The sequence below is a fragment of the Aspergillus caelatus genome (assembly GCF_009193585.1).
Source record: "Aspergillus caelatus strain CBS 763.97 unplaced genomic scaffold BDV27scaffold_97, whole genome shotgun sequence".
In the NCBI taxonomy this organism is placed as follows: domain Eukaryota; kingdom Fungi; phylum Ascomycota; class Eurotiomycetes; order Eurotiales; family Aspergillaceae; genus Aspergillus; species Aspergillus caelatus.
The window spans coordinates 90973-118288 of NW_022475360.1; the positions used below are offsets into that span (position 1 = coordinate 90973).

General features: G+C 48.8%; 7 protein-coding genes across 7 annotated transcripts; 5 read left to right on the forward strand and 2 right to left on the reverse strand.

Annotated features, from left to right (window-relative positions):
• Positions 1 to 80: 80 nt before the first annotated feature.
• BDV27DRAFT_118215 (fungal specific transcription factor domain-containing protein) lies at positions 81 to 2500 on the forward strand. The gene is made up of 3 exons (XM_032064736.1): positions 81 to 269; positions 327 to 1369; positions 1432 to 2500. The coding sequence occupies exons 2-3, from the start codon at positions 404 to 406 to the stop codon at positions 2347 to 2349; spliced, it is 1884 nt and encodes a 627-aa protein (XP_031927199.1). The 5' UTR covers positions 81 to 269; positions 327 to 403; the 3' UTR covers positions 2350 to 2500.
• On the reverse strand, positions 2484 to 4267 carry BDV27DRAFT_129023 (glycosyltransferase family 32 protein). Its single transcript, XM_032067092.1, has one exon. The coding sequence runs from the start codon at positions 4237 to 4239 to the stop codon at positions 3025 to 3027; it is 1215 nt and encodes a 404-aa protein (XP_031927200.1). The 5' UTR covers positions 4240 to 4267; the 3' UTR covers positions 2484 to 3024.
• A 380-nt stretch (positions 4268 to 4647) lies between these two features.
• BDV27DRAFT_172580 (acyltransferase family protein) lies at positions 4648 to 6556 on the forward strand (the record flags this gene model as incomplete). Its single annotated transcript, XM_032075899.1, has 1 exon — positions 4648 to 6556. Exon 1 carries the CDS (start codon positions 5051 to 5053, stop codon positions 6554 to 6556), a length of 1506 nt encoding a protein of 501 aa, XP_031927201.1. The 5' UTR covers positions 4648 to 5050.
• A 680-nt stretch (positions 6557 to 7236) lies between these two features.
• On the forward strand, positions 7237 to 9271 carry BDV27DRAFT_129025 (uncharacterized protein). Its single transcript, XM_032067093.1, has one exon. It carries the CDS (start codon positions 7245 to 7247, stop codon positions 8682 to 8684), a length of 1440 nt encoding a protein of 479 aa, XP_031927202.1. The 5' UTR covers positions 7237 to 7244; the 3' UTR covers positions 8685 to 9271.
• An 816-nt stretch (positions 9272 to 10087) lies between these two features.
• On the reverse strand, positions 10088 to 18417 carry ags1 (alpha-1,3-glucan synthase Ags1). Its single transcript, XM_032067094.1, has 6 exons — positions 17475 to 18417; positions 17246 to 17421; positions 11196 to 17186; positions 10935 to 11140; positions 10357 to 10870; positions 10088 to 10293 (listed from the first exon to the last, which is right to left on the reverse strand). The coding sequence occupies exons 1-6, from the start codon at positions 17829 to 17831 to the stop codon at positions 10245 to 10247; spliced, it is 7293 nt and encodes a 2430-aa protein (XP_031927203.1). The 5' UTR covers positions 17832 to 18417; the 3' UTR covers positions 10088 to 10244.
• A 3368-nt stretch (positions 18418 to 21785) lies between these two features.
• On the forward strand, positions 21786 to 23762 carry BDV27DRAFT_118369 (alpha-amylase). The gene is made up of 2 exons (XM_032064737.1): positions 21786 to 22948; positions 23010 to 23762. The coding sequence occupies exons 1-2, from the start codon at positions 21938 to 21940 to the stop codon at positions 23661 to 23663; spliced, it is 1665 nt and encodes a 554-aa protein (XP_031927204.1). The 5' UTR covers positions 21786 to 21937; the 3' UTR covers positions 23664 to 23762.
• Positions 23763 to 24324: 562 nt separating this feature from the next.
• BDV27DRAFT_129030 (alpha-amylase) lies at positions 24325 to 27217 on the forward strand. Its single transcript, XM_032067095.1, has 8 exons — positions 24325 to 24693; positions 24767 to 25174; positions 25269 to 25864; positions 25923 to 25946; positions 25997 to 26017; positions 26070 to 26286; positions 26412 to 26664; positions 26744 to 27217. The coding sequence occupies exons 1-8, from the start codon at positions 24615 to 24617 to the stop codon at positions 26763 to 26765; spliced, it is 1620 nt and encodes a 539-aa protein (XP_031927205.1). The 5' UTR covers positions 24325 to 24614; the 3' UTR covers positions 26766 to 27217.
• Positions 27218 to 27316: the final 99 nt, after the last annotated feature.

A 27316-nucleotide genomic window follows, 5' to 3' on the forward strand; every position in this document is an offset into this window, starting at 1 on the left:
GTGAAGAATGGTGGAGACGCCCCGTTTAGAGTGTGAGCTGATTTGTCTATGGCCTGGGCACTTTTAATACTAAAATAGTCCCCCGAAACCAACCATTTCTTCCCTTCTCCACTCGATCCTGTTATTCACCGCAATCCAACATTTTTCTTGCTCACGGCCAACTATCTACTACCTGATTGTTCTCAATGAATGATCCGGGGAATCTCTCAGCTTCCAAGCGAACCCGGGCGCCCATCGCGTGCCTGCGCTGCAAACGACGGAAAACCAAAGTACACTCGAAACCCCTGGTTGTAATACTATTATGTCGTAGTACTAACCTCACGTAGTGCAATGGGACGCGTCCAGTATGCACGCCATGTCAAAAGGCGAGAGCTTGTATATATATGCACCTTTGAAATGAACCATGTTTGTCCAGCTGACGACTGAAGCTTGCACCTGGGCAGGACTAAGCCGCATGGGGGGCGATATGAGTGAAGAGTACGCCAGCCTGCTAGAATATACCCGAGGTTTGGAGAGCAAAGTCGCAGAGTTGGAAGGCCGTGCCCAGCACAACATCGCCCCGGCGTCGGAACACCAAGTGACATCGGTAACAGCCGAACTATCAACCAATGTGGCCCTACTAAGTATGAATGCCACGGCCGAACCTTTCTTTGTCGGCGCGACCGCGGGCTTTTCTCTATCGAAAATGGTGGAAGGGATACTATCTCAATCACCCATTCCACCCCCAGCGCTTGAATCAATCACTTCCTCAAATACACAGGCTGACAACGATGTTTGTCTGTCCACGAACAATCATAGTAGACCCGATCCCCAGGTTGAGCGGAAGCTGGTGGACATTTTCTTTAGCCGCGTTCACCCCCGGTACCCATTTCTGGACAAGTTCAATTTTGACGAATTTTACCATTCTTATCAAGGGTCTAGAGATATGAGGAGTGTCGGCCCCTCCAAGCTGTTCCAGCTTCATATGGTGCTCGCAATCAGTGCCCGCATTATGCAGCTTCATCCAGAAATGGGCGGGAACATCAACCCGGAATTTTACTATTCAAACGCTACTCGGTACGCCGATGAGGCACTCCAAGTTCCCGGGCTCGAGAGGGTTCAATCTCTACTTCTACTAGCGTTGTACATTCTTCGTACTCCAGGTAGTATTTCTAGCTTGGGCGGCTGGCACATCATTGGATTCGCGGTTCGGTATGCAGTGGAATTGGGAATGCACCGTAACATCAAATGTGGCGGCCCACGAGCACAGGACCCATATCGCATTGAGATCCGGCGACGAGTCTTTTGGAGTGCTTATGTCCTTGACCGTGCTGTATCCTTGACTCTAGGACGTCCGTTCGCCCTGTCGGAAAATGATATTGATGTTGATGTATGTGAATCCATCAGATGGAGACATGATACCTGCTGGCTAAACCATAATCTACGTATCAGTTACCTTATGCTCTGGAACAAAGCCCTGTCAACGGAAAGAAAATCCAATACAACGAGTCCTCTGCGGCACTTACCGAAACAAAAACCTCGAATCTATCCTCCTTCGTTCACTTATGTCGGCTCAGGCGGTTGGAGAGCAGAATCAAGCAGGAACTTTACAGTGCTAGTACCCCAACAACCATGCAGGATTACTCTTATGATGCGACAATCGACTCTTATCGACAGGAACTCCTCGAGTGGCTGAATAACATACCCTTTAAATTTACATCAGATGGCCAGGTACAGGAAGGTTACTCTCTGTATGACACCCCGGAGTTCTTCCGCATACAATACAGCAAAGCTTTGCGCATGCTCCTACAACACCGAATAACCCATGTTTCCTCCGAGACAAACTCGTCCAAGGATAAAGAGTATCTAGCATTAAGTGCTAGAGCCGCGGGAGATATTTGCCAATATTACAGAACTTTACACCAAAGAAGACCCTTAGGATGGAACTTCCTCGCTCTGCATTCTATCTTCACAGCTGGTCTGACATTGCTATACTGTATCTGGGCAGAGAGGGAGCATGCAGACCTAGCTCGATTCGAAGATATCCGCTCGTGTTCTAACGTTCTCTTTGCGATCTCCGAACGATGGCCGACGGCAACCAAGTTCCGTGACATATTTGAGGTCCTCGCTAAACGGATGATAGATCTAGTGTCTTTGTCATCTATCCCTCACGGTGGTTTGGGCGATACATCCTTTCTACCGGAGGCCGGCATTTCGCCTGCTAGGGCTCTACAAGAATCGGCAGGGTATCCGGCAATGAATCAAGACGACTTCTGGGCCATGCTTGATGAACTGGTGGATGATGACTATATCCGCAGTCAATTTCAATTGAACGGCGTGGAGAGCTCATGGGGCCTTTTCGATAGTTGACACGTCACGTGTCAGCTTTATTAATCCGTGAAGCTTTTCAACATGTATAAAAGCAGACGTACGGCACTGTATTATAGAACGGCAAAGTATGTATATTAAGTCCTTGTACGAAAGTCGCAGCTTACAGTTGAACTCATTTGCACTGGATATTACATTTCCCATTTTATCATCGTAGACGTTTCTTTAGAATGCCTTAACTGACAGGTCCCTCTATGCCATGAACCATAAATGACTAGATAATTAAACAGAGAGCCGCCCATCTATCAGACCATTACCTCAGTCGCACTGTAACCACTCAACCTTCTTTGCAGGAAGAGGCGGATCGAGGGGAACTGGCAATATAAAGTAAAAGAAAAATAAAATAAAATAAAAAGAAAAAAGCAAATAAACCAAAACTCCAATACGACATGCTAGTTCTTGCCACCATACCTGAACGCCGCACCATGAAAAGCTTCAGATCAATGCTGCAACACTTTCTTCTTCATGGAGCATAGAAAAGAGAAGCGGATAGGAATATCTTCAGTGAACCATTCCTGGTCCGTCTTAGGCTCAACCCACTGAAAGGTTATCATATGTTCCTAAAAACGCTCTTGCTCACACAGCGACTGTGATACTTGACGTGAGTCAGTCACGATCCCAGTCTCGTGAAGCAAGCCGTCAATCTCATGAAAGATATCATTGCCACTCAGGCTGCCACTCCGGTTGCGGCCATTCCGGATCGGGTTCAGGGTTAACCCAGGCTGTTTGGTCTTGAACTGGGTTTGCTTCGCCGTCTAAAGCTCTTTTGAGAGCGATCTGGTGTTCTTGTTCCTCTGGTGAAAGCGCAGCAAATGCGGCAGTATTGGAATCCCATTGCGCTACGCAATCCTTGTTCCAATTGCATCGCTCAACTTCGCCGTATACCGGGTGGTTATACCGTGGATGCTTGGAGGGCCATCCCGAGGCGTGGTAATGGTGCTTGATCAAGGCGCTGCGGGAGTTATGGTTTCCACTGTCGGAGTGGCCTTGACCAGCTGCGAATGCCTCTACGGTGAGGACGAGAAAGCCTCCAACAAGCTTGGACTCGGGAATATTATGGAAGGTCTTCCATGTCACCTCGTGCCCCGCATTGATGCTCATCTCGGCCAACACCGCTGATGTGAACGCAGATGGTCCTGTCCCACTTATGATATCATCAAAGTCCAACTCTAATTCCGCGATGGGCTTGCCTTGTTTGACGGAAAGCTCGTTTAGCCACTCCAGGATGTGATTGACCAACCGCATCATCACAGGCTGTCGTGGTTTGGCCATGAAGGTCCACTGACAAAACGACTGCGACTTCTGCCCAAGGATGGGATGATCATTAAAATCGGGTTCATCGATTTCGACTCCAATCACGATATCGATATCGTGCTCATCGTAGCGTTCTGGAATAAATCGGTCAATTGGGCGGAGAGCCTCGACGTCAATATCGGCCCAAACTCCGCCGTCAACGTACATGATCAAATATCGAAGTAGGTCGGCTTTGATGATTTGTGCCGTAAGGGAGCGATAAGTGTCCACAATGTCCGGGCGGTTAAACCCGTCAGGTCCAAAGTGGGTTTCAACGTAGTAAAGATCATTTTGATCAGTCAGTACTTCGTAGCGATAGCTGGGGTTCTTGGACGTCCAGCTGCGAGCCACGGCCAGGTCACGCTCCTCGAATTCGAATGGAGCAACCTTCCATGATTGCCAGATCTTCTTAGGGAAAAATCGGTGGGTTTCACAGGATCGGTAGGATAGACCATCACTTAGCTCGCCAAACGTGTCCGTGATAGAAAGATAAGACACAAACAAGATGGCCGCCAGGCATCCGGGGATGATCCTGCGGATCTGTCTCGGCAGGCACACTCCGGACATTGAGGATGTCATTAGTTATTCCGGAGACGCATAACCCAAGAATGTCAATGGATGGGGACCCAGGAGAAAAGGATACCCTCCGACGTTTATGAGCTTCGCGTCACGGACCATGCGGAGATTGCTATCTCGTGTCCCCGCCGCTCAACAAGATTTTTGTTGGATCATCCTTACAGCTTCGTCTTAATTTCGCTAGTTTTAGTTATCCCCGTTAGCGTCCATGGTCTCATTGGTGCTGAGTGGCTGTGTTTTAGCGTGTACTTGACCGTGCTGCATCCATGGACATCATTAAGCTCATTCGGGGTAAAGTCCAGATCCATTTAGTGCGCCACTGGAGCCGCTGCTTAAGACGCTATTGGTAGCGTGCCTCTTTCACTGGGTCGACGCGATTCCCACAGTGCCGGGGGGTCTGGGGTAAGCCTCGGCTCCAGGGTTACATTGAGAGCCAAGTATGGACCCCGACGCATGTGTCTTGGTCGCTGGAGGACGATAAGACTCTACGAACAGATCATCTAGCTGACGACTGCTCTATTTAGTTCCCAGTTGGTTGGGTGTTATTGGCCAAAGGATTTCCTCGGAATTTTCGACACATCACCGCATGTGATGTGTGATGCCCTACTCCAGCATTACGTCTCTTATCTGGGTCTAAATTGGTCATTGCCTCTTCTCATTCTCCATTCCCCAGTCTCCGCACGAGCCGGGTCAGATCTCCCGTCTCTGAAACCGCGCGGACCAGGATTATCTCCGCCCTCAAATACCAGTTTTCGTCATCCTTCCGCGAGGGCAATTGCGCTGGTCCAGTTCCCCGGGCCATTGAATCGCCATAATGGCCAGTTACCATGAAGAAAGCGCTCTTGGAGACATCCCCAAAATGCGTACAGTAGATCTGGAGGGCACATTAGAGAAGGGATATTGGAAATCGCGCCCAACGTCCCGGATCCGATCTATTCCTACGCGGGCCGCTCAATGGTGTGTTGATCACCTCCGGCCGGCATTCCTGACCGGAATTGGTGGCCACAGCAGCCACCAGGGCAGGCGTACCGCTTACTTAGACGGACTTCGAGGTTTTGCAGCCTTTCTCGTATACTGGGGTCATCATGAGCTGTGGGCTCACGATGGCATCGGGGCCGAGATGATTTTTGAGAATGCCTACGGCTACCAGAAAAAACACTACTTTGTTGCCTTCCCTGGCGTGCGCATCTTCTTTTCGGGTGGCCACTTCGCCGTCAGCGTCTTTTTCGTGCTGTCGGGCTATGTTCTTTCCGCCAAACCACTCTCCTTGATCAGAGCCGGCGACTATCTTCAACTGGGGGATAACCTGGCCTCTGCCTTATTTCGGCGCTGGTTACGGCTGCACATTCCCGTCATTTGCACCACCTTCATGTACATGACATATCTACATTTGTTTCGCATCCACGCGACTCCTGAGATCAAATCAAGCTACGGAGAGGAGCTCTGGAACTGGTATGTCGAGTTGAAGAACTTCAGCTTCGTCTTCCGCACCGGTGGTGAGCCCTGGTTTACCTATAATTTCCACTCGTGGTCTATTCCCGTCGAGTTCCGCGGGTCCATCGTCATCTACACAGCTCTCCAAGCATTTTCGAAATGCCGACCCAACGCGCGACTATTGTGTGAACTCGGATTGATCTTCTACTTCATGTACATCGCCGACGGCTGGTTCTGCGCACTCTTTATGTCAGGTATGCTGCTCTGTGATTTGGATCTACGTGCCGCCAGGGACGAGCTTCCCGACGTCTTCATGATGCTAGAGCCGTTCAAAGAGGGCATATTTTACGCCATGTTGTGTATCAGCATGTACTTGGGTGGCGTTCCGTCCCGGACTTGGGAGGAACAGTTCTTAAGAGAATCTCCGGGGTGGCACTACTTGTCCTACCTGAAGCCCCAGGCGGTCTTTGATTTCAAATGGTTCTACCTGTTCTGGGCGGCGACCTTCTTGGTGGCATCAATTTCGCGGATCCACTGGCTGAAAAGCTTCTTTGAAACCCCCTTCAACCAATATCTTGGCCGCATCTCCTTCGCATTCTATTTGGTCCACGGACCGGTCCTCTGGGTATTGGGGGATCGCCTCTATGCCGCGGTGGGTTGGGTTCGGGACTCGCATGCGATAACCTGTCCAGGGTGGATTAATCGCTTCCCTCTGCCCAAAGTCGGCCCACTTGGACTGGAATTGAACTTCTTCGCTCCCCACCTCATTTTGCTGCCGGTGACGCTTTGGCTCGCGGAGATTGTGACCAAATTCGTCGACGAGCCCAGTGTCCGGTTTGCACAGTGGTTCTATCGGAAGACGCTGGCTCCCGCAAACCAATCATAGTATATTTCTTACATATATATAGAAACAAAGTTTGTTATTCTCTTTGTAATTCACGAGATTTCTTCGTAGTTCCAGCGATCGGTATGTTTTTTTTTTTTTTTCTTGGTTGGCTTCCCTTGTGACCAAAGACATTAACTTATCAGTAGCTCGTAAGATGAGAAGGTAAAGGATCCACCACGGACCAATTTCCGCTTCCGATACAAGTGGGAGAGAGAAAATTAAATTAAAAATAAGAATAAAAATAAAACAACCACGCCAACAGGAATAGATTAATTAAGAAAGGTCTTGCGTATACCCACAGCTATCACATGTATTCTCCTCATGGTAAGGTGGTAGAGGTGGATCCTCCAATACCCCAGACGGGGATGTTCAGTGGTTGCAACCCCGGGGAAAAGAAGCTCGACCAAATCTTAAAAGACGCCACTAAGTCGAGCTAACAACCAGGGTTACGTGACGAATTGCTGCCGGTCCCTGGATACTTGAGAGGGGAAAACACGGCTGGGCTTAGAAAAAAATAACAAAAAAATGGCGCACGCGGGACAAAAGTATCCAAACCTGCACCGTGCCCTAATTTGCCTCCCAACGTGGTTGATTTCTCCTGTTAGCTCCAAGAAACCCCCCCGTACAATAGGCTGATGTCTGCTCGACTATCGGAGTTGATTTCCCTGCTACCCCTCTTTCGTTAGTCATGCTGGCGAAAGGGTTGAAGCGCATCGTCCCCGTTGTCGGCGTGGTGCTGGTCCTCGTCGTGCTAGGGCTTCAGTTGTACCATCGCAACTATCTCCATCGCAATAGTAGTCTTCCTTTCAGTCATTCCTTTCCAAAGCCTGATCAAAGCCCAAGCCCGGATCCTAGCGGAAATCGCTGGGGTCAGCAATACGAACAACAACAATATGATAACCAACACACGGGTCTCGAAGCGTCTTCGGACCCCAAGATAGACATGTCCGCCACCCATACGGAGTTGTACTCTGTATCAACCCCAGACAAAAAGTTGTTTAAAATCGAATTTGGTGGCCGACAGGCCATTAATCCTAGTATTATTCCCCATCCCGAGCAGCCGAATACATGGATCATCACCGCACAACTGCACAAGCCTGCCGACAAGCACAAGAGCTCGGTCTGGTTCGCCGAACTAGTTTGCGACGCTGTCTTTCGGGATGGCGGACGAACCCTAGGCTGTGTTGAGCCTCCCTTGATTCTTCCGATCGCCGCGACGGTCGGCGATAGTAACAACTGCTTGGGCGAGCTGTCCTACTTCACCCTCAACATCGGACCCCACGATGCGCGTGTCTTCTATGGGCCCGAGGCACCGTATGCCGTCTACGGGTCCAATTCCCGATTTACCTGCTTCGGACAATGGGTCCATGACTTCCGGCCACTGGTCGACTGGAAGGGAGACATGGATATCTTGTCCGATCATGGGTTCCGCCAGGCCACCGAGTTGCAACGTCCGCTTCCCTATGGGGCCGTCGAGAAGAACTGGTTTCTCTTCTGGGACGCTACAGGACAAGCGTATGTCCATTACGATGTGGCTCCCAACCGAGTCTTCGCCCGACTGGAACTTGACGGCTCGGTCGGTCCAGACTTGGCACCCCTTGCGGCTGCGACCGACCTGCAGTGTTTACAGCGACATCTTCCGGCATTGAAGGACGCGGAGTTGGAGTCGATTCACCAGGCGACCAACTCGTTGACCATCACTCTATGTCAGCGGTCGGATCCGCTGTGCCAGGCGACCGATCTCAATACGTTCATCCTCACCATCTTCCAACACAAGAGTTTCTATGCATTCCATAGTGTATACGAGCCATACGTCATGCTATTCCGCCGGTCAGCTCCATTCGATGTCCATGGCATATCGACCAAGCCCCTCTGGATCTCAGGTCGTGGCACTCCTGGTCATGGAAAGAAACCGAAGGCACTGGCCGCAGGAGAGTCACAGGCGTGGGATCACACGGAGATGTTATACGTGACGTCCATCAGCTGGAAAGCACAGGGCAACAAGTACCATGGGTACTTAGATGATGTGATGTTCATCGCCTTTGGTCGGGAGGATGAGGATACAGCTGGTATTGATATTGTCGCGGGTGATTTAATGAAGGATATGGGGCTTTGCGGGATGTTGTGATTTTTTTTTTTTTCTATTCCCCTTACAGTTTTACCTTTCTGTCTTTCCCCTTCCATGATCCGCTCGTATGATCACTAATTCTTTTACCTCTTCCTTTTCTTCTTTCTCTATTATTTCCTACTTTGACAACAATCTCGGTGATTGTGGTTGGTTTTTATGTCTAGCAGTTACGCCAGCACGACGGAGTTTACACCTTTTCACATTACCCTTCACATTTACCCTCAACTCACTATACCACTCCCCCCAGCAAGAGCAAGAGATTGTCCGACATCAAGATAAACTTAGGTTCGATCAGCATACCCACATAATAGAGTCACGATCGTCAGATTGACATGAAGATCACTGTCGGATGAGAACCTTAGTAGACGGATGAACAGCCGAACCCTGGATGGGCTTATCTAGCTAGCATGGTTGCGCATTAGTGGGAAAGTCTGCGGCTTTGCAATCCTTGTCGTGTGTACCATCGCCGTGGGTGTGATGTTTTGCCGCGGGCCGAGAGTGAAGCTTTTTTATATATCTCGGCTTGTATATGGGTAGGACCTCCCAGTGGAGTCAAGCTACTACCGGCATAAATCCTTTTATGTCTTACTGTTCCCATTAAAGTATTCTAGACATTTATTCTAGTGCGACAAATAAAACAGACAAATGCAAAGGCATTTATGAATATTTCCTGGGGACATAGAATTGCAGAGGAAATTCACCTGACATCTCGGGAATCCGAGAGGCTAACCCTGTTTAGGCCAGCCGACGGACCTCGGAATTGCTGCACTAGACATGGGGGGGGGAAAGGAGGGAGTATATATATAAAGCCAGAAGAGAGATGTAAGATCCGAATCATGTAGATATAACAAGCACAGGATCAATTCTGAACAGAGCTCGCCAGAATTCTCGCACGGTGGCCATAAGTACCGTCCATACCGTGATGCATGATGTAGCATGCCCTCCCGATGTCGGATATTGACCTCCACGACGGCGATCGGGCAAACTCCTTGCTTAGCAGAGCTGTGCTGGCTAACAATGCGATTATTATACGCGATATTCACCCCAATTGGAATTTCATTCGATTCTTCTCACCGATCTTCGCTCTGGTGATCCAGTATTTAATCACCCTCACCCGATCAACGCGTCGCGTCATGTGATGTAAACAACAATGCTAGCGCTTACTAAGCCGTTGCACCCTGAATAATTTCTTTCAGAATGAATCACAAATGCATGGAGTGACTGATCCTGAAACTGCTACCAGTACCCAACTAAGTAGACTCGTCGAAAGACTTAGTCTGGTATTTGAGGCAAAACTAAAGGGTCAATGGATGAATCCAACTCTAACTGGAAGGTATCATCCTTCTCTACGCTATCTACACTTTCCTTTCACCAGCTGTGCCGGTTTTCTGGACCACATAATATTCACGTTAAAAATCTCATTGATCTGAATATGTTCAGATTATGGTCATCTATATACAAAGGATTATATTAAGATAGACAGTAACGTCCAGAGAGCTGGACTATGTATACATTCACAGTAGTAATCATAACAAAACTCCACACCATTAAGCATGGCCCTTAAGGCTTTGACAGCTGTTCTTTCCGGAAGAAGAGGATGTAACCGGCACTAGAATCATGACATGTTAGTATCATCGTACATAATGAAAGTCAAGGAATGTCAATAACTTACCAGACCAACAACTGACAAAACAGAGCGACCCAGAACCAGGCATTCGCAACCGCACTACCACCGAAGGTGGGATCAGGCGAAACCGGCCCTGGGCCCACATTATTAGGGGCGAAGGCTCTCGCACAAATAGTAGCGATAGAACCAAGGACTTGAGAACAAACAAGCGTGAAAAGCATGTGCATGCGGGTCAAGGTTTGCAAGAGGATGATACCGAAGCCGAGACCCTGGATCGAGTCCAGCACGCCGAGCCAGAGCCAGATACTCCGGGATACGAGCGCGCCGCCGGTATATCCTCCTGTCACCCAAGGAAGGTAGTAGCCAATGCCAGACACACCCCACCAGATTTGGGCCCAGCGGGGCGCTCCGAGACCGCAGGCGAACACGGGCAGGAACCAACTGTGTGATTTGAAGTAGCGACTGACGACGAATAGGAAACCTGCCCATACGAAGCCGTAGAAAACAACACAGAGAATGACGATTTGCCAGTGATGGGCGTGCTGGGATGTCCAGAGGACTGCAAAGAGACGGAGTTAGTTTGGCCAGGTGTGAGGGGAACTGCTATACAGGGGTCAACTTACACTGCCAGTTGCGGCCGTAGGGGGCGCTGAGGAAGAAGTTCTGAAGGATGACCGCGACAAAGTTCCAGAGGACGATCTTACGACGGAACACGGACTTGTAGAAGGAAGCGACCTTTCCAGGAGTTTGACGATAGTAGTTGGGCAGACCGAATGTCAAGAGCAAGCCAATTCCGATAAGGGCGGCGGCAATGGGGTAACAGATGGCACTGTAGAGGCTTAGTTAGCTAGTCAAATCAACCATAGAAAATTGATAGAACATACCTCATCTTCCAGGAATTGGAGATACTGTTTGTAGGAGTCAAGAGACCCTCACTTTGTGCCGCGGACAGGGTCGAACCCCAGTACCAGAGCGCAATAACATAGGCAGACTGGATACCCTGAATTAGGCATGCACGGAAGATCCATGTTTCGACAGGTGCGCCACCTTCGTCACCGAAGTTCAGCGCGAAAAAGAAAGAACCACTAGATGAGGCTGCGGCGTAAAATCCGCTACCGACATTCTGAATCCATCCCCGACTGAAAGAGTTGCTCTCAAAATGGGCGGATCCAATGAAAATAAAGGCAATAGCGTACAAGAACCATGGCGCAGACAGACAGACCACTGATTTGAAATAGCGGAACACAAGCCACCAGAGAATAGACGTGATCAGATACGTGGTTGCAATTCCATACAGTTTCTCGGCTGTCTGACCGACTTCACCCGTGAGCAATGTGATCTGGTACGAGTTGGCAGCAATGATCTGGCCTAAAGCGAGGAATAAGGAGTAGATGGGCCAGTCACCGATGCGAATCTGCATCCACTTCTTGAGACCGGTGGGAGGGACATAGTCCTTTCCGAGGAGGAACTCGTCGTCTTCACTGTCCCGGGATTGCGGGCCATCGCTACCACTCATACGGGAGCCGTTATCATCGTAGAACGAGCCGACAGGCGATGCGCCATGCTTATCACGGTAGACCGAGGGAGTTGGCGATTTGGTGCGACCAAGTCGGGCATCACGGAACTTGTCGAACCATTCCTTTTCACTCTTGATCAAGTATTCTTCGATACACAACTGCGACTCCGAGTTCGATCCATTGAGTTCATCGAGTTTCTTATCAAAGGCCTTGTAATATTCACCGGTGCTATCGGTGAAGAACGGGTCAACCTTCTGCAACTTAAAGTCTTTCTTGCCACCGACAACTGAGTCGAGTGAGAGAACGGATGCGCTACTGAGACGGCTGCCGGGGTCGAGGAGCCTAGGAGGGGGGAGCAGACTCTGGGAAGCAGCTGGGGGTGTTCCGGGACTTGAAGGAGGCTGAATATTCCTGGGATGCAAGGAGTCTTGGCTGTATCGTCTACCACCTGGACTCAACGGCATGCGCACAACACCCTGTTGCTGGGCGGCCTGTAGCCTGCGGCCTTCTTCGACTTGCGCAGGCGTAAGAGTGTACTCGTCGTCCGCATAATGGTTGACAATGTCGTCGTCACTGCTTTCTTCCTCAACATCAGTAATGGCGCCACCGTGGGCTTCCTGGGTGTCTTCATGTTCTGGGATGCTGTCACGCTGGCGAGCGCGACCACGACGGCTCTGATGACCAGGTCCAGAGCGAACACCAAGTGAAAGCTGTCGCTGAAGTCCTGATTTCGGCTTCTCCGTGCCGGTAGGACTCGGATCTCTGCTGTAGCTGGTCTTCGGCTGGGTAACATATTCACTTAAGCGGTTGAGGTTCGAATAGCTGCTTTCCCTAGAATGAGCAAGAGGCGTCTGCGTTCCAGGAGTCATGAAGGGGCTCGCTGGTTGAGTCATAAGGCCACTAGGAGTAGTTGTTCCAGTAGGAGTGAACGGCCGACCGTTGTGCTTAACCAGTTCCTTGTTGTGTACTTGGATTGCGGTGGTTTGCAGGATCTCCAAGTCCTCGACCCATTGCGCGACCGGGAATCGCTGTTTAGCAGAACGGGCACGCATCATGGCTCTGGTCTCTTGTTTCGAATTGAGTGCGGCGTCGATGGCAAGCTTGAACTGGTACAGAAGATGAGATGTCGCAGTAGATTCAACGTTATACCACCAACCAGGCATCTGACCGAGACCACCGACACGGGCACCGATACCCAAGGCTCCCTTACGGCCGAACTCGACTGCGACAAGACCAAAGGGCTCGTCACGAGAAGGAATAAGCGCAAATTCAGCACCGGAGAAGATATAAGGCGGAAGGGCGGTGAATTCAGGTTTTGAAAACACACGTCCAGGGTAAACCTTCATCATGTGGTCTAGCTTCAGGGCGGCGAATTTACCATAAAGATCGATAACAGGCCCGATACAAATCACTTGCACGTTAGGACGAGCCTCAAGGACAGCTGGCATCACATCGGCGATTAAATCAACACCTTTTTGCATGGACCAACGACCAACGAATACTAGTAGATCCGCGTCGGGGTTGACGTCAAGGCCAGCCCATTCCTGAGCCTGGCGTTTCAGGTCTCCTCTGCCGGCTTCATAATCAGGATCCACGTGAACCTCGTCAGTGTTGCCCATAGCCTTTTCCTTATTCCATTCTCCCACATCCGAAGGATCAGGGTTAGGCAGGTTGCCAACCTTTCTCAACCCCCAGAAGATGGGATAACGGGCGTAGGACCGCTTTCCGTACTTCTTGGACACACCAACGGCACCGAAACCCTGCTGGTGGACACGAAGATAACTAGCACCAGCGTGAAGCAAGTTGAAAACCTCACCGAACTGCACATACCGTCTGACAGTATCAATATCCAGGTTAAAGACAGAGCACACCTCCTCCTTTTCTTTCTGTGTACGCATAGGCCAGAGACCCTGGAATTCAGCGTTGTGAAGGGAGAGACAAGCTGGTACAGTGTCGGGAAGAAGGTAGAGTGGAGCTATAGAGCCGTGGTAATCGTTGATATGGTACAGGTCAATTGGGAATCGTTTGCATGCCTCAGCAATACACTGATTCCAGGCGGAGTAGTAAATAGCACTGTTGAGGTCATCCATACGGGCTGGATAGGGTTCAGACTTGGATTGCTGACGGAACACAGGGGCGTCTAGAAGAACGTAGGTGATGTTGTTCAAGATATGGTACTGGACCTGAACTTCATAGGAGTTTCCGAGGATAGTGACGTTCATGGGTTCTGCGGGTTTATCCACTGGGTATTCAACTCCACCGACACAGGGGACAACCCAGATCAGGTCTTGATGTCCGAGAGTTTTACCCATGAGCTGGGCCATGACACCAAGACCACCAATCTTGATCTTGATCTGCCAATCCTCGATATCATACTCCATTGTCGCGATGAGAACCATGCGTCTCTTGCCAGAAGCAGCGCCACCAATAGCGGTGTTGGTCTGCAGGAAGCCAGACTTGTTGGCCAGACGCATCAAGGGGTTCATCTTTTCCTCATCACCGCCACGGTTCCTCTTGAACTTTCTCCGCAGAGCCAATGGGATCATTGTGGCCTTTTCACTTACACCGATCTGGTTGAACTTGACCTTATAGAAAGACTTCATAAATATGTATACACATGCTGCACCGGTGATGACGGGGATAATCCAGAAGAGCACGAACATGGCGATCTGGGTGTTCTGGTGTCCAACGGGAAAGAGCTGGAACTTCATGGTGGCATCGTTGATGTAGATATTCCAGGCCAGGTAAGGCTTAGGCGGGTGCTCGGTGATGTTAATCAAGGTCGCAGACAGAGAGGATGGTGGCATTCGATCCAGAACGGAATCATTATCGGCATCACCAAGCACCCAGCTTTGATCTGGCTGCCCATCCGGATTCATGCCCCAGATGTTCAGCTGGGCTTGAGCAGGCCATTCTGCTGTAAAGTGATACTTCCAGATTCCGTCTTTGGAGTCCTGTCTCACCACATTATCCAGACCACCGTCATATCCGTACTGATTGTAGGGGCCGTTAAAGAAGATGTGAGGGAAGCGGCGTGGCACATTCGAATGCAGTCCAGCATCGCCCTCCTGAACATAGTCGCTGCTACCGGTCCATTTGCTCCAGTACTCGACCCGCACATGGTGTCCCTTCCATTTCTGTTTCTTGGTGCCAGACCAGTCTAACTCCGTGATGGTATCATTACCACCTGTGTAAGTCTTCCAGTCGGAGAAAGTGGTTCCCCAATTGGTGGAATAACGCCACTTATCGGCACCCGCTGCGTGATGCTGGATGAACAGGGTACCGTTTGATTCCTCATGGAGTAAACTACTCGAATAGTTGGCCGATGTAAAGACCATGGGATTATCGATTTGTCCGATACGGAAGAGGAAGTGGTCGACCGCGTTTGTTGTCGCGTTTCCATGGGTGCTGCTAGCGTTCTTAACTGTGACTCGGTGAATGCCGTTGTACACTCCTGTCAGATTGGCAGCCCACATGAAGACGCTAGGGAGCTGACCGGTCCACGAAGTGTTGCTTGCTGGAATTCCCTTGCAATCTACAGTCTTCTCATCCAGTGTCGGGACCTTTTGAGATTCCGTAGAAGAGCTGATGGTGATTGATTTGGTAACGGAATCGCAGTCCATCTCTTCAGAGAAATAGAGCTCGATCTTCACGCTTTCGTCCAGATTGGGAGCTACCGTGGAGTGAACAGGGAAGTCATGTCCGGGAGTAAACTTCGTGATCATGGGCCGGGGCTTGGTGAAACGTGTGCTGGGGACATAGGCGCGGAACGCATAGGCGTCCAAGGTCATGTTAGCCAGGCAGCCGTTGAGCTCGGTAGATCCGTTCAGCCCAAGTTTGACGGGGCCATCAATCAAGGTGTGCTCGTCATAGGGATAGAACAGATTCCGAACTTTGGTGCCGGTGACGAACGGCGAGACCAGTGCGGTCTCATTCTCCTTGCAGTTGAACTTGTAGTCAACTGTACGGTTGGTGTTGTGGTAGACGAGCCAAACAGGTTGGTTATTCGCGTCTGAGCCGAGGTCCTGTACATCGGCATTGACATCACGTAAGATAGACCACAAACCCGTTTCTGTAGCGGTACCGTTGGAACCTGGATAGAAGACCTCCTCGGTCTGGTTCGAAAGTTTCTGAATGGAGTAGCCATCATTCAGTACAGGGAATTTTTCGCGCAGCTGGTACATATGCTTGATAATGTTGCGCACTGGGTGGGACGGGTCACGATGATCGTACGCGGCAGTTGGGTCATGGCAACCCTCACGGCCAGCCTGAATAGGCCACTTATAGTACTGTGAAGAATCTAAAGAAAAGCAACCATGGTCTCTCCACGCAGTCGCAGGAGACATTGCTTGACGGCCGTAGATATAGTTAGATGCCGTCGCATCCAAGATATAGAATGCCTGTTCCTCGCCCCAAAGGAGGAGGGGAATACCCGGAAGAAGCAATGTAGTGATATACAGCCCAAGCAACTGCCTTTCTACACCCTTTTCGACTGTTGGCCAGCGGAAGACATCCTGGTTGGTCGCGCCGAACATATGGCGGGGATCAAACTTGCCCGTGTTAGGGTTGATGAAGTCATTTGACTGCAGCATCAAATTCCACGCATCGACCCAATCCACAGGAACATCGTAACCGGCGGCCAAGTTACCGTCCATACCCAAGAACCGAGTCAGAGCACGATATGTTGAATAGTGGAAGGCCGCGCCGTCGATCGCCTCATGTCCAGCTTCACGCAGAAAGTATTGCGACTCGGACTCGTTGGTCATTTTCATGGCCTTCTCAGCCGTCTCAGGATACTGGTTAGGTTGTCTGCCTCGGCCCAGATAGATAGAACCAAAAGTGTTACCACCAGTAATTTCACCGGAGATGAAGAAATTCTCCTTGCCAACGGCACGGGCGCATTCGCGATAAGCCATCGACATATCTCCCAGCGCATCCACGGTCGACTGAGTAGCCTTATCGTAACGGAAACCGTCGATATCCAACGAGTAGATGATCATACACGAATGACGAATCAACCGCTCGCGGACCGAGGGGTGCCATTCTCGCAGCCGATCTTGGACGGACGCGAATTTTGCGAGCTGACGTTGCCAATCAGGAAACACACCGAAAGCCTCAATATCGCCATATTGATCGAAGTCGCTGTCATAACAACCAACAAGCCCCGCCGTCATGGACTCTTGAACTGGATAACCATCCTCATACCAGAAACGGGGGTAGTCGCACGTCTGATTATAGTCGTTTCCGAGATCGAAATCCACATAGCGACGATCGGTTTTCCAAAGCGCTTTATGCTCCTTAGTCGAAAATGGGGTTGTATCGTTCAGATGGCCCTCGAAACCGATGAGATCACCCATCCTGAATTCATGCGTTAGACATTGTCTCGACTGTACTATCGTGGATGCGGAAAGACTTACGTAGCAATCGTGTTATCAAAGATGACATACATCCCGCGCTTATGAATCTCGTCGATAGCATTACGCCATGTCGCAATGTCACCGTAGTGCTGATCGAGTAGTGTCGTATCGAGAGCGGAATAACCATCAGAGCCCCAAGGCTGGTTCATCAAGATGGTTCCTGCGAGATATAGAGCCTAAGGAGTCTTAGTATGCCATCCCACATAATTGGATTACAGGAACAACAAACCTTGATGCCCATTCCCTGAAGATAATCCAAAGTATCGAGTAGACCAGCCACATCTCCACCATGGCGCATTTGTGTCGAGGAGATATCGTGCTCGAAAAGGGTTCCATTAATGTTGTCATTCGTAGGATCTCCGTTGACAAAGCGGTCCATGAACAGGGTATACGTAGGAAACCGCCAATTGTCGGGAGAAGGGAAGTATTTCCCCTTGTGGTCCGGCCATTCTCCCCAATATTGGGCTGGGTTGGTTGCGGATTTGTTTTGGTTAAGGTTGTATGCGGATAGAGATTCGTCGTAAGGCCAGGCCGTTGCTGTTGTTGCGAAAAGCGCCAGCACCGTACTGGAGAAAGCCCACTTCATAATGGGTGACAATGTCGGGCACGCCCGGTGGTCAAGTTGACGACAAAACCAAAAGATGCAAGCAATAATCTGTAATCCACTATGATGCAATCATATATGCGCAATCTCTTATGTCCCGCAGATAGATAATTTGCCAGGCGTTCACCACTGCTCGGTCAATGATGTCGGGAATACTGATAACGAGCGATAGACATCAGATAACGAGCAGATCGGGTTTCAACGAATGGAATCTATTGTGCAGGAGAGGGAGGAAAACAGGAAAAACAAACAAAATACAGTCGGGCAAAAAAGGTACAAAGCTTGAGGAGGGAGAAAAGGTTTCAAAAAGAGGGAGAGAGGGAAGACAAGAGAACAACCTAGTGACTAGCAAATTGTCCTTGAGGCTCAGCATAAAAGGCTGGCAGGATTCGTGAACATTAGCGATAGTGGATCAAACGTAACAAAGACGTCTCGTGTCTGCTAATAATAAACAGGGCTCAGATGTCAGGACCACACTCTATTGCTCAAAAGTGCCAGCTCACTTTGAGACTATTGTCCCCGATCAGCTAAAGCGACGAGTTGGTGAGTCTTAGTGACCACACTGTTTTACTCTAGCTTCTCCGGATCCCATTCCCATCCGTCCTTTTTTTACTTCTTTGATTTTTACTTTTATTTTTATTTTTATTTTTCGCCGCTGGCTATGAGAGTCGAGCTCATGCTCGACCCGCGGTTTGAATGACGTCTCGCCGGTCCGAAGGCGAAAAAAACTTTGTGGATGCCCCAGCGGAAAACAACGAATTGATACATTCTCGTATAGACTGGGAACCGTTAGGTTGACTCCCGGTCCGGGAGATGAGTGGAGCCCAACGGGGCAGTCATATTTTTTTTGAAATATGGATTACTTTCAGCCAATTGAGACGCCTATTCAGCCACTCCCACTTCGATCCAGTAAATCCCCCTTCTGCTCGCCGCCAGTCTCGCTGGTCCCTCAAGCTGGATCCTTTGCACATCCAGATCGCCATGTGCTCTCAGACGAACTATCGTGGCCCATGGTGAGAGGTTCCGTTATCTCTCGCCGTATCCGAACCTCAAGAGCTCAGATCTCGTATCGACGCCCCGATTGTAATTAACCGAAGCAGTTGATTAGATACGACACGGTGGCTTGCATAGCATCTGAAATGGTGAGACTTAATTGGCTTTACTAAGACCAACACTGCATGCTATGTCTTACTGTAATAATCCTCTCTTTTCCTTCTCGTTACAGTCCCGTCGTCTACACATACCGTACCTTCCGGACAGCACCGTAGCACCGATTTAGATAAGAACGGGACACCCCGATTGGCTGGGGAGGGCTTGGGATCGAAATTCTGCGCCATGCAGACGGTGGTGGCTCTCGGTTGGTACCTAGCTCCATAGAGCCTGCCCTATTTTCATCCATCAGAGTGAAACCCGACGAGTAAATGGCGGCGTGGATTCCCGGAATAAAATTTTTCATTCAAGAATGAAATTTTTTTATTTTATTTCTAAACCTGAACAGGTAAAACCAGGTCGAGGAAGTGACAACATGGAGACAGATTGGAAATTCCAGAACACTGTCACGGCGGGTCCTTAACCTCTTGACCTCATTTTTATTCTTGGCTACAGCTAACCCTGTTTGGATATTAGGGTTATTGGCCTTTCGGACTCCAGTCACTAACTTGCTTCAGATCCACGGCTAGTGTATCGGGATGTCGCCAATCCGGTTTCAATACCTCAGACTCTCGGTGGGTCTTGGCCAATTATATACGATGTCCAAGGTTTCTTAGCCCGTATTTTTTCGGGTTCCCGTGGGTCTTTAGTTCAACCTCCGGTGTCTGACCGAGAGACAACTGGGAAAGGGTCTGATCGAGCCAGATAGTTAGTAAAAAAAAAAAAAAAAAAAAAAGATAGTAAAAAATGAGAGAGGAAAAAACGGAAAGCGTACAAATTATTGGAATAATGTCTTACTTATTGTCCAATGATCATTATTATACTGATGCATAGGGCTATATATATATCCCCATTTCAGAATAGCCGAAGCTGACCTATTCCTTTTGAAATTAATAGTCCACACTGAACAATATGATCCTACATGGCTTTCCCAGTACTCCGTACTCCGTATTCCATATTGTATCAAATAATTCATTCGTATTATTGAGTTCGATATCTGACAATTTTAGATTGGATGTCCAATCCAAACACGGACCGTAGATCCTTGGCCAAGCCTCTGTATCAGTACAGAGACGAGGGAAAACTCAAAAAAGAAAAAGAAAAGAACAAGCTAATATTTCCAGCATAAGCCCTGGTCATGGCAAGCTTGAGCTGATTGCCTAGACTGAATTGGGTGATTTTACTCAATTTTTAAGACCCATCGGCTCCACTCGGTTCGTTGCCCCCTAATTGGTGCTTGGGTCAAAGACATTCCCATCCGCCACGCCACTCAGTCAAGTCAATTGGCAGGAAGAGGATGGACTAACGAGAACGCTACCATGACTCTGCCCAGACATTGGTTTTGGTAGTCCTAGCCGGTATTACTGAGGTCACCACCGCCAGTGGGCAGTTTTGGCTAATCTAAAAGCCCAACGCTGCCCTCGCCGCTGGACCGGGCACTGGACTCTTTGTTTCTTTTTTTAGCCGGTGACTAAAAAGAAAACAGCTGCCCTGATCGTGGTCCCATTAACTTCCCCAGCATGCAACGTGCGATCAGGACCCATAATTATCTCAGGTTATATGCGAAATGCCAGCACTGCGTGAACTGGTCACCCACTCGGGGATACTTCCCTGGGCAGGCATAGGTCATGGCCTGACTGTCTCACTTGCTTAACAGATCCCCCATGTATGTCCATGGGAAATGCCAGGCACTATTGCCATCCTATTGGCGATTCAGACGATCAATTACCCAGGAGGGATGTCTCAAACACCTTGTTCCACAAACATTGTCTCGGGTCATCGGCCCTTCCCGAGTATTCCCAGCTTCTTGTTCCCTTTGTACCTGGCAGTAGCCTTATTATCCAGCTCTTTAGGGCAGGGCGAGAGGGGCTTTCTAGGCATTTCAAGACCGCAAAGAATGCCGAGGTGGCCACAATAAATCCCAGGGGTAACTAGCGTCTTGTCCTAATATGGAAAACTTGATGTGACGGTTGCACTGGAGGGGTTGAGGTCAGCTTTCACGAAAGTAGCTGTACATCAATTCAGCTACCATACATGATTCAGGCACGAAACAGAGGGTTCATGTCTTCTTTTCAGCATTTCCCCTCCGCGCATGCTAGTCTATGATATTAAGAAAATTTGGACTAGGCATGTGACCGGATATAAACGGAAGTTCGCTTGGCTCTCCATAGCCGAAGGCTTGGAAAGGAAAATGAGGGGGCTTTCCAGGGGGGGGGGGGATCGGAAGACCATCACAGTGACCCTAAAAATGAGTAAAATGATCAATTCCTCTGAAATTTCAATCCACTGAGCAGGAGAGTGACCATGGTCAGATATATACAGGGCCGATGGAGTAGCTAGAGGAACTATTGTATATTCTATCCATCTATTGCGGGTATGGACGTGTTGCATGTATATACACCGAACAGACTTAGGGCACGCCGGCGTTCTTTTGCAGTTGCGCTCTAGATCCACCTTTCTTCAATCCATTTTTCGAGTGCAACGTTCCCCAGGAACCTTATTTGTTATTCTATTCTTCCTTCTTTCCCCCCTTCCTTTCCCGTCCTTTTCTCTCTCTCCTAGGATGGTTCGTTCCTTTCTAACAATCGTTCTCACTGTCATTCCTTATTCATCCCCTCGTTCTGTCGATCATTAAGACCTGACCACTGTCATTCTTTACATTTGCATATTGTTTCACTCGTCACTCCTTTATTTGTTGTTTGATTGATTGCTTTGGACGCGTCATTCCCTCCTTCCATTCGTGGTGTTCCATTGTCAATATCAGCCACTCCTCCCGTTCAAATCCCCACAAAACGCGTATACGAACTGTTTCAGGTGCGCCATTTGAGCTTAAACGGCAGAGCCTACAGACGATCTCCACAAAGATCGACCATCAGCTTGTCACTCCATGAACTGGGGTTACACGAGTTAAGGATCCACCGGAAATTACTCCCGCGACCATGGTTTCGTCGTCATCCCTGGGGCGATGGGCAGGTGCCGTCTTGGTTACCAGCCTAGTAGGATCAGCCCTGGCTGCAACCACAGCAGAATGGAAGTCAAGATCCGTCTATCAAACCATGACAGATCGATTCGCGCGCACTGATGGCTCAACGACCGCCCCGTGCAACACCACTCAGGGCCTATACTGTGGCGGTACCTGGCGAGGCACTATTGACAAGCTCGACTACATCCAGGGCATGGGATTCGATGCGGTCATGATCTCCCCGATCATAGAAAACATCGAGGGCCGCGTGTCCTATGGAGAGGCTTACCATGGCTATTGGCCCCTGGATCTGTACTCACTCAACTCACATTTCGGTACCCACCAGGATCTGCTCGACCTGAGTGAGGCTCTCCACTCACGTGGTATGTACTTGATGATGGATACGGTCATCAACAACATGGCATATATGACCAACGGCAAGGACCCGGCCAAGAATATTGATTATTCGGTCTTCACTCCTTTCAACGACTCCAGTTACTTTCACCCGTACTGTAAGATTACCGACTGGAACAATTACACCAACGCCCAGCTGTGTCAAACCGGAGACAACAAGGTAGCATTGCCCGATCTATTCACGGAACATGAGGTCGTACAACAGACACTGGAAAAATGGGCCAAGGAAATCATCTCCACCTACTCGATCGATGGCCTGCGTATTGATGCTGCGAAGCATGTAGACCCTGGTTTTCTGAAGAATTTTGGCGACGCCATCGGCGCGTTCATGACCGGAGAAGTCCTGCAGCAGGAAGTCGACACCATCTGTGAATACCAGAATAACTACATCGGCAGTGTCCCCAATTATCCCGTCTATTATTCGGTCCTCAATGCCTTCACCCTGGGCAATACTAGCGACTTGGCCAACCAGGTGGAAATCATGAAGAATTCCTGCGACGATGTGACCGCCCTCGCATCGTTCTCGGAAAACCACGATGTCGCCCGATTTGCTAGTATGACCGATGATATCGCGGTATGCACTGAGACCAGCGCAATCAAACAAAAATATCCAGAGCTAACTTGAATGAACACAGCTTGCTAAGAATGTTCTAACCTTCACCATCCTCTACGATGGCGTTCCTATGATCTATCAAGGCCAAGAGCAGCATTTGGACGGACCGGGCACGCCTGATAATCGTGAAGCTATCTGGCTCACCAACTACAACACCGACGCCGAGCTGTACAAGTTGATCGCAAAACTGAACACCATCCGTAAGCACGCCTACAAGCTTGATCCGAACTACGTCAGTCTCCAAACATACCCCATCTTCCGGGGTGGTAGTGAATTGGCCTTCCGCAAAGGTGTCGAGGGCCGACAGGTAGTCATGCTTTTGTCCACTCAGGGCAGCAATAGCAGTGCCTACAACCTCACTATGCCGGTGAGTTACAACGGAGGCGTGGAGGTTGTGGATGTCCTTAACTGTGTGAACTATACGGTCAATTCACAGAGTGAACTGACTGTTCCCATGGACAAGGGCGAACCGAGAGTCTTCTTCCCCGCCTCTCTCATGCCGGGCAGTGGTCTTTGCGGTTACTCGTCTGCGAACGTTTCGTTCGTTGAGCTGAAGACCAAGGGCGCTGCGGCGGCGGCGGCTGCGATATCTCTCGGTGCCAAGACCACCAGCAGCGCCGCTCACGGCGTCTTGCTTTCTGTTCTCCTGACTAGTCTTGTTGCGGTATTGTTGTAGTCTGCCCAGTGCTTGGGACAATAATATATCTGGGTCTGTCGAGGTGTGTTGATGATGTTACTCTCGTTCTTCTGTATATATACTTTTCTTATTGCACGTTTTCCGACCGTACGATACCCAGGGTACCACATTTATTTTCTCATGGGTGACAATGTTGTTGTTATGCTTATCCCCTAATGTTCACTAGTATTGAAATGTATGTGTACGCAGAATATGTATAATAATTTTTTAATATTTTTTATTTTTTATTTTATTTTATTATTATTATTAATATTTTTTTTTTTTCTTTTTGGTTCTCGTTAGTTGTATATGTTTATATATAATTGGTAGTGCAAGACAAAAGTGATATATTTTTTCATATGAGGTATCCCGGTAACTTTAGATATGCACATATATTTTCAACATATTACTACATATTACTACTCCTGTTAAGACATTCCGAAAATATATTTATGATTATAATAATATTTTACCTATGAAATCTGCCGATTCAAGAATATCCTACATGTTTATGACACAAGGTTAATCAAGTCAGCTTTACTAGTACTAGAGGCCTTTCGGGGTTGTGTCGGGAGAACATCCGACTGAGGGTTAGGAGAAGAAACGAGAAGGATGAAAAAGAAAAAGCGCGAAAATAGAAGCAAGAAAAAAGAAAAAAAGAGAAAAAGGAAAAAGGAAAAAGGAAAAAGGAAAAAGGAAAAAGGAAAAAGGCAAGACAGCAGTGAGACAAACAACAACAATTGAAACCCGGTGGCGCGGGTAAAAATAGTGAAAAGACCCACTTAACGATTGGCCTTTGACTCCACTAGACTAATCTCTGCCCGATGGTCCTTACATATGACACGGTCGACGGTTTGATACTAATCTATACGACTCGACGCTTTCATAGCATTGATTGCTGAATTTAGCACACGGTTGTGATCTGGATACGCTCCATTGTCGGCTATCGTCATGGTGTCCTTTTTCTCCCGCTGTTTTCCGAAGAGGAGAAAGGGACAGCAGCAACAACAGCAATGGAAGGAGATTGAGGGTTAGCTCCCCACAATATACTTCATGAACTCTATGATTGTTTACATACTCTAATGCGTCTTATATACAAACAGAAGCAGCTCGGGATCTGGAATCACGCCCGTCATGGAATGCCCCCGACAACACTCTGCTGCTAGAAGCATTTGAATGGCACGTACCACATGATACATGCCACTGGCGACGTCTGCAACATGCTCTGCCGGGGTTGAAAGAGATCGGCATCGACAATATCTGGATTCCTCCGGGCTGCAAAGCCATGAACCCCTCGGGTAATGGCTACGATATATATGACCTGTATGATCTAGGCGAGTTCGATCAGAAAGGATCCCGAACCACCAAATGGGGCTCTCGGAGGGAGCTTGAAGACCTTGTGGAAGAAGCAAAGTCGCTGGGTGTTGGTATATACTGGGATGCGGTGCTCAATCATAAAGCCGGGGCGGATTATCCCGAACGGTTCCAGGCTGTTAAAGTAGATCCTAATCGTATGACCTTTATTTTTCCTTTTTTTTTTTTTTTTTTTTTCATCTACTCTTTATTCTCGGATCATTGGTTGATTCAAGTTTGTTGTTCGCACAGGACGAAATGTCGAGGTATCCAAGCCCACTGAAATTGAGGGTTGGGTCGGTTTTGACTTCGAGGGCCGCGGCGACCAGTACAGCTCGATGAAATATAATTGGCAGCATTTCAATGGTGTGGACTGGGACGAATCGCGCAGAGAAAATGCCATCTTCAAGATCCATGCGCCAGGCAAGGATTGGGCACAAGATGTGGGCAAGGACAATGGCAACTATGATTATTTAATGTTTGCAAATCTGGACTATTCCAATCCAGAGGTTCGGGAAGACGTCCTTCATTGGGGAACCTGGATAACAAATGAGCTATCTCTGAGTGGCATGCGACTGGACGCCGCGAAGCATTTTTCTGCTGGCTTCCAGAAGGAGTTTATTGATCATGTCCGCAAGACGGCTAACAAGGATCTGTTTGTCATCGGCGAATACTGGTCGGGAGATTTAAAGGATCTCGTGGGATATCTTCAGCAGATGGATCATTCGGTGACGGCGGTTGATGTGCCTCTCGTTGTGAACTTGTGCAGGACATCGTACACAAAGGGAGGTGATCTTCGCAAGATATTCAAGGGTACTTTGGTGCAGAGCAAACCTGAGAATGCTTTGGTGAGTTGATGTGGTAGATCCGGCAAAGAACTGCAATGCTGACAACAATTTCCTACAGACATTTGTTTCGAATCATGATACGGTAAGTGAACTTTTATTCCCTCAACAATGAATTGTACTGACAACATTAAGGTACCCGGGCAAATGCTTGAAGTGAGTACCCTACTTTCTGCCTAAACCCTACCAATCGACTAACAGACCGAAGAACCCAGTTGCACAATACTTCAAACCGCTCGCATATGCATTGGTGCTCCTCCGCAAAGATGGGCATCCATGTGTGTTCTACGGAGACCTCTATGGTACTCTAGGAGACAAGCCATTGAAGCGAGCCTGCAAGGGCAAACTCCCGATTCTCACACGGGCTCGAAAGTTGTATGCTTATGGAGAACAGCAGGATTATTTTGACCAAGCCAACTGTATAGGTGAGCACTTGTATTTCCTTTTACTTTTTCTCATCTTTCTTGGCTTCTATTTTAATTATATTGAAACTCTGTCCATGAATACGTTACACGTATCATTTAATTTCTGCATCTAACCAAGACAACAGGATTTGTCCGTTACGGAAACGCGCGCCATCCTTCCGGACTAGCCTGCATTATGAGTAACGGCGCGGCAGCAGAAAAGCGCATGTACGTCGGACCGAAGCACGCCAACGAGGAGTGGACAGATATTATGCAGAGCCACGAGAAAGTTGTTACCATCGATGCGTCGGGATATGGGGTATTCCCCGTGAATGGCATGAGTGTCAGCGTCTGGGTCAACTCAACGGCACCTGACCGAGACCATCTCCAGCAACCGTTGTAAGTGATGGACCCATTATTTTTTTTTTTTTTTCCTCTCTGTCTCGCTTTCTCCAGTGACTAACAGCAACTGACTCAGTGATGACAAAATATATGAATAATAATCACCCTAGCGAACAATCTCTTGATTGTATAATACTTAGAAACTTTCTAACTTAGTTAATGGTAGTACTCCTTCTAGTGACAAGAATGCCAATGCAGCGAGCAAGCTCACGTCAATTAAATCCAAATTACTATAAGACATTTCAACCAACCAACAAGATACATAACCAATCAGTTATCAGATTAATCAATACGACTCAAGTTATGGCTACGCTAAAAATACTCGGGTTCATCTATCGAGTCTCGGGTGGACCGGGAGAAGGATGGCCTCCCAAAGCGGTCATTTAAGGGCTTTTCCCGTCCAGTGACGGCAGTAGTTCGGCGAAACCGAACAAGAAATTCGATAGTTGTTCGCTGTTGAGGACTTGAGGACTCAATTGACTCCGCGGAGGGTCCAAAACACTAAGAAGTAGGACCCACTAGTGTTCCAAAATACAATCAGAGAAACACAAAAAGGAAAAAGAAAAAAAAAAAAGAAAACCGAGAGAATTGCATGACCCGTATTTACCATACGGACGGAGATCGGGTTTTGTACGCCATGTGGGTCCTA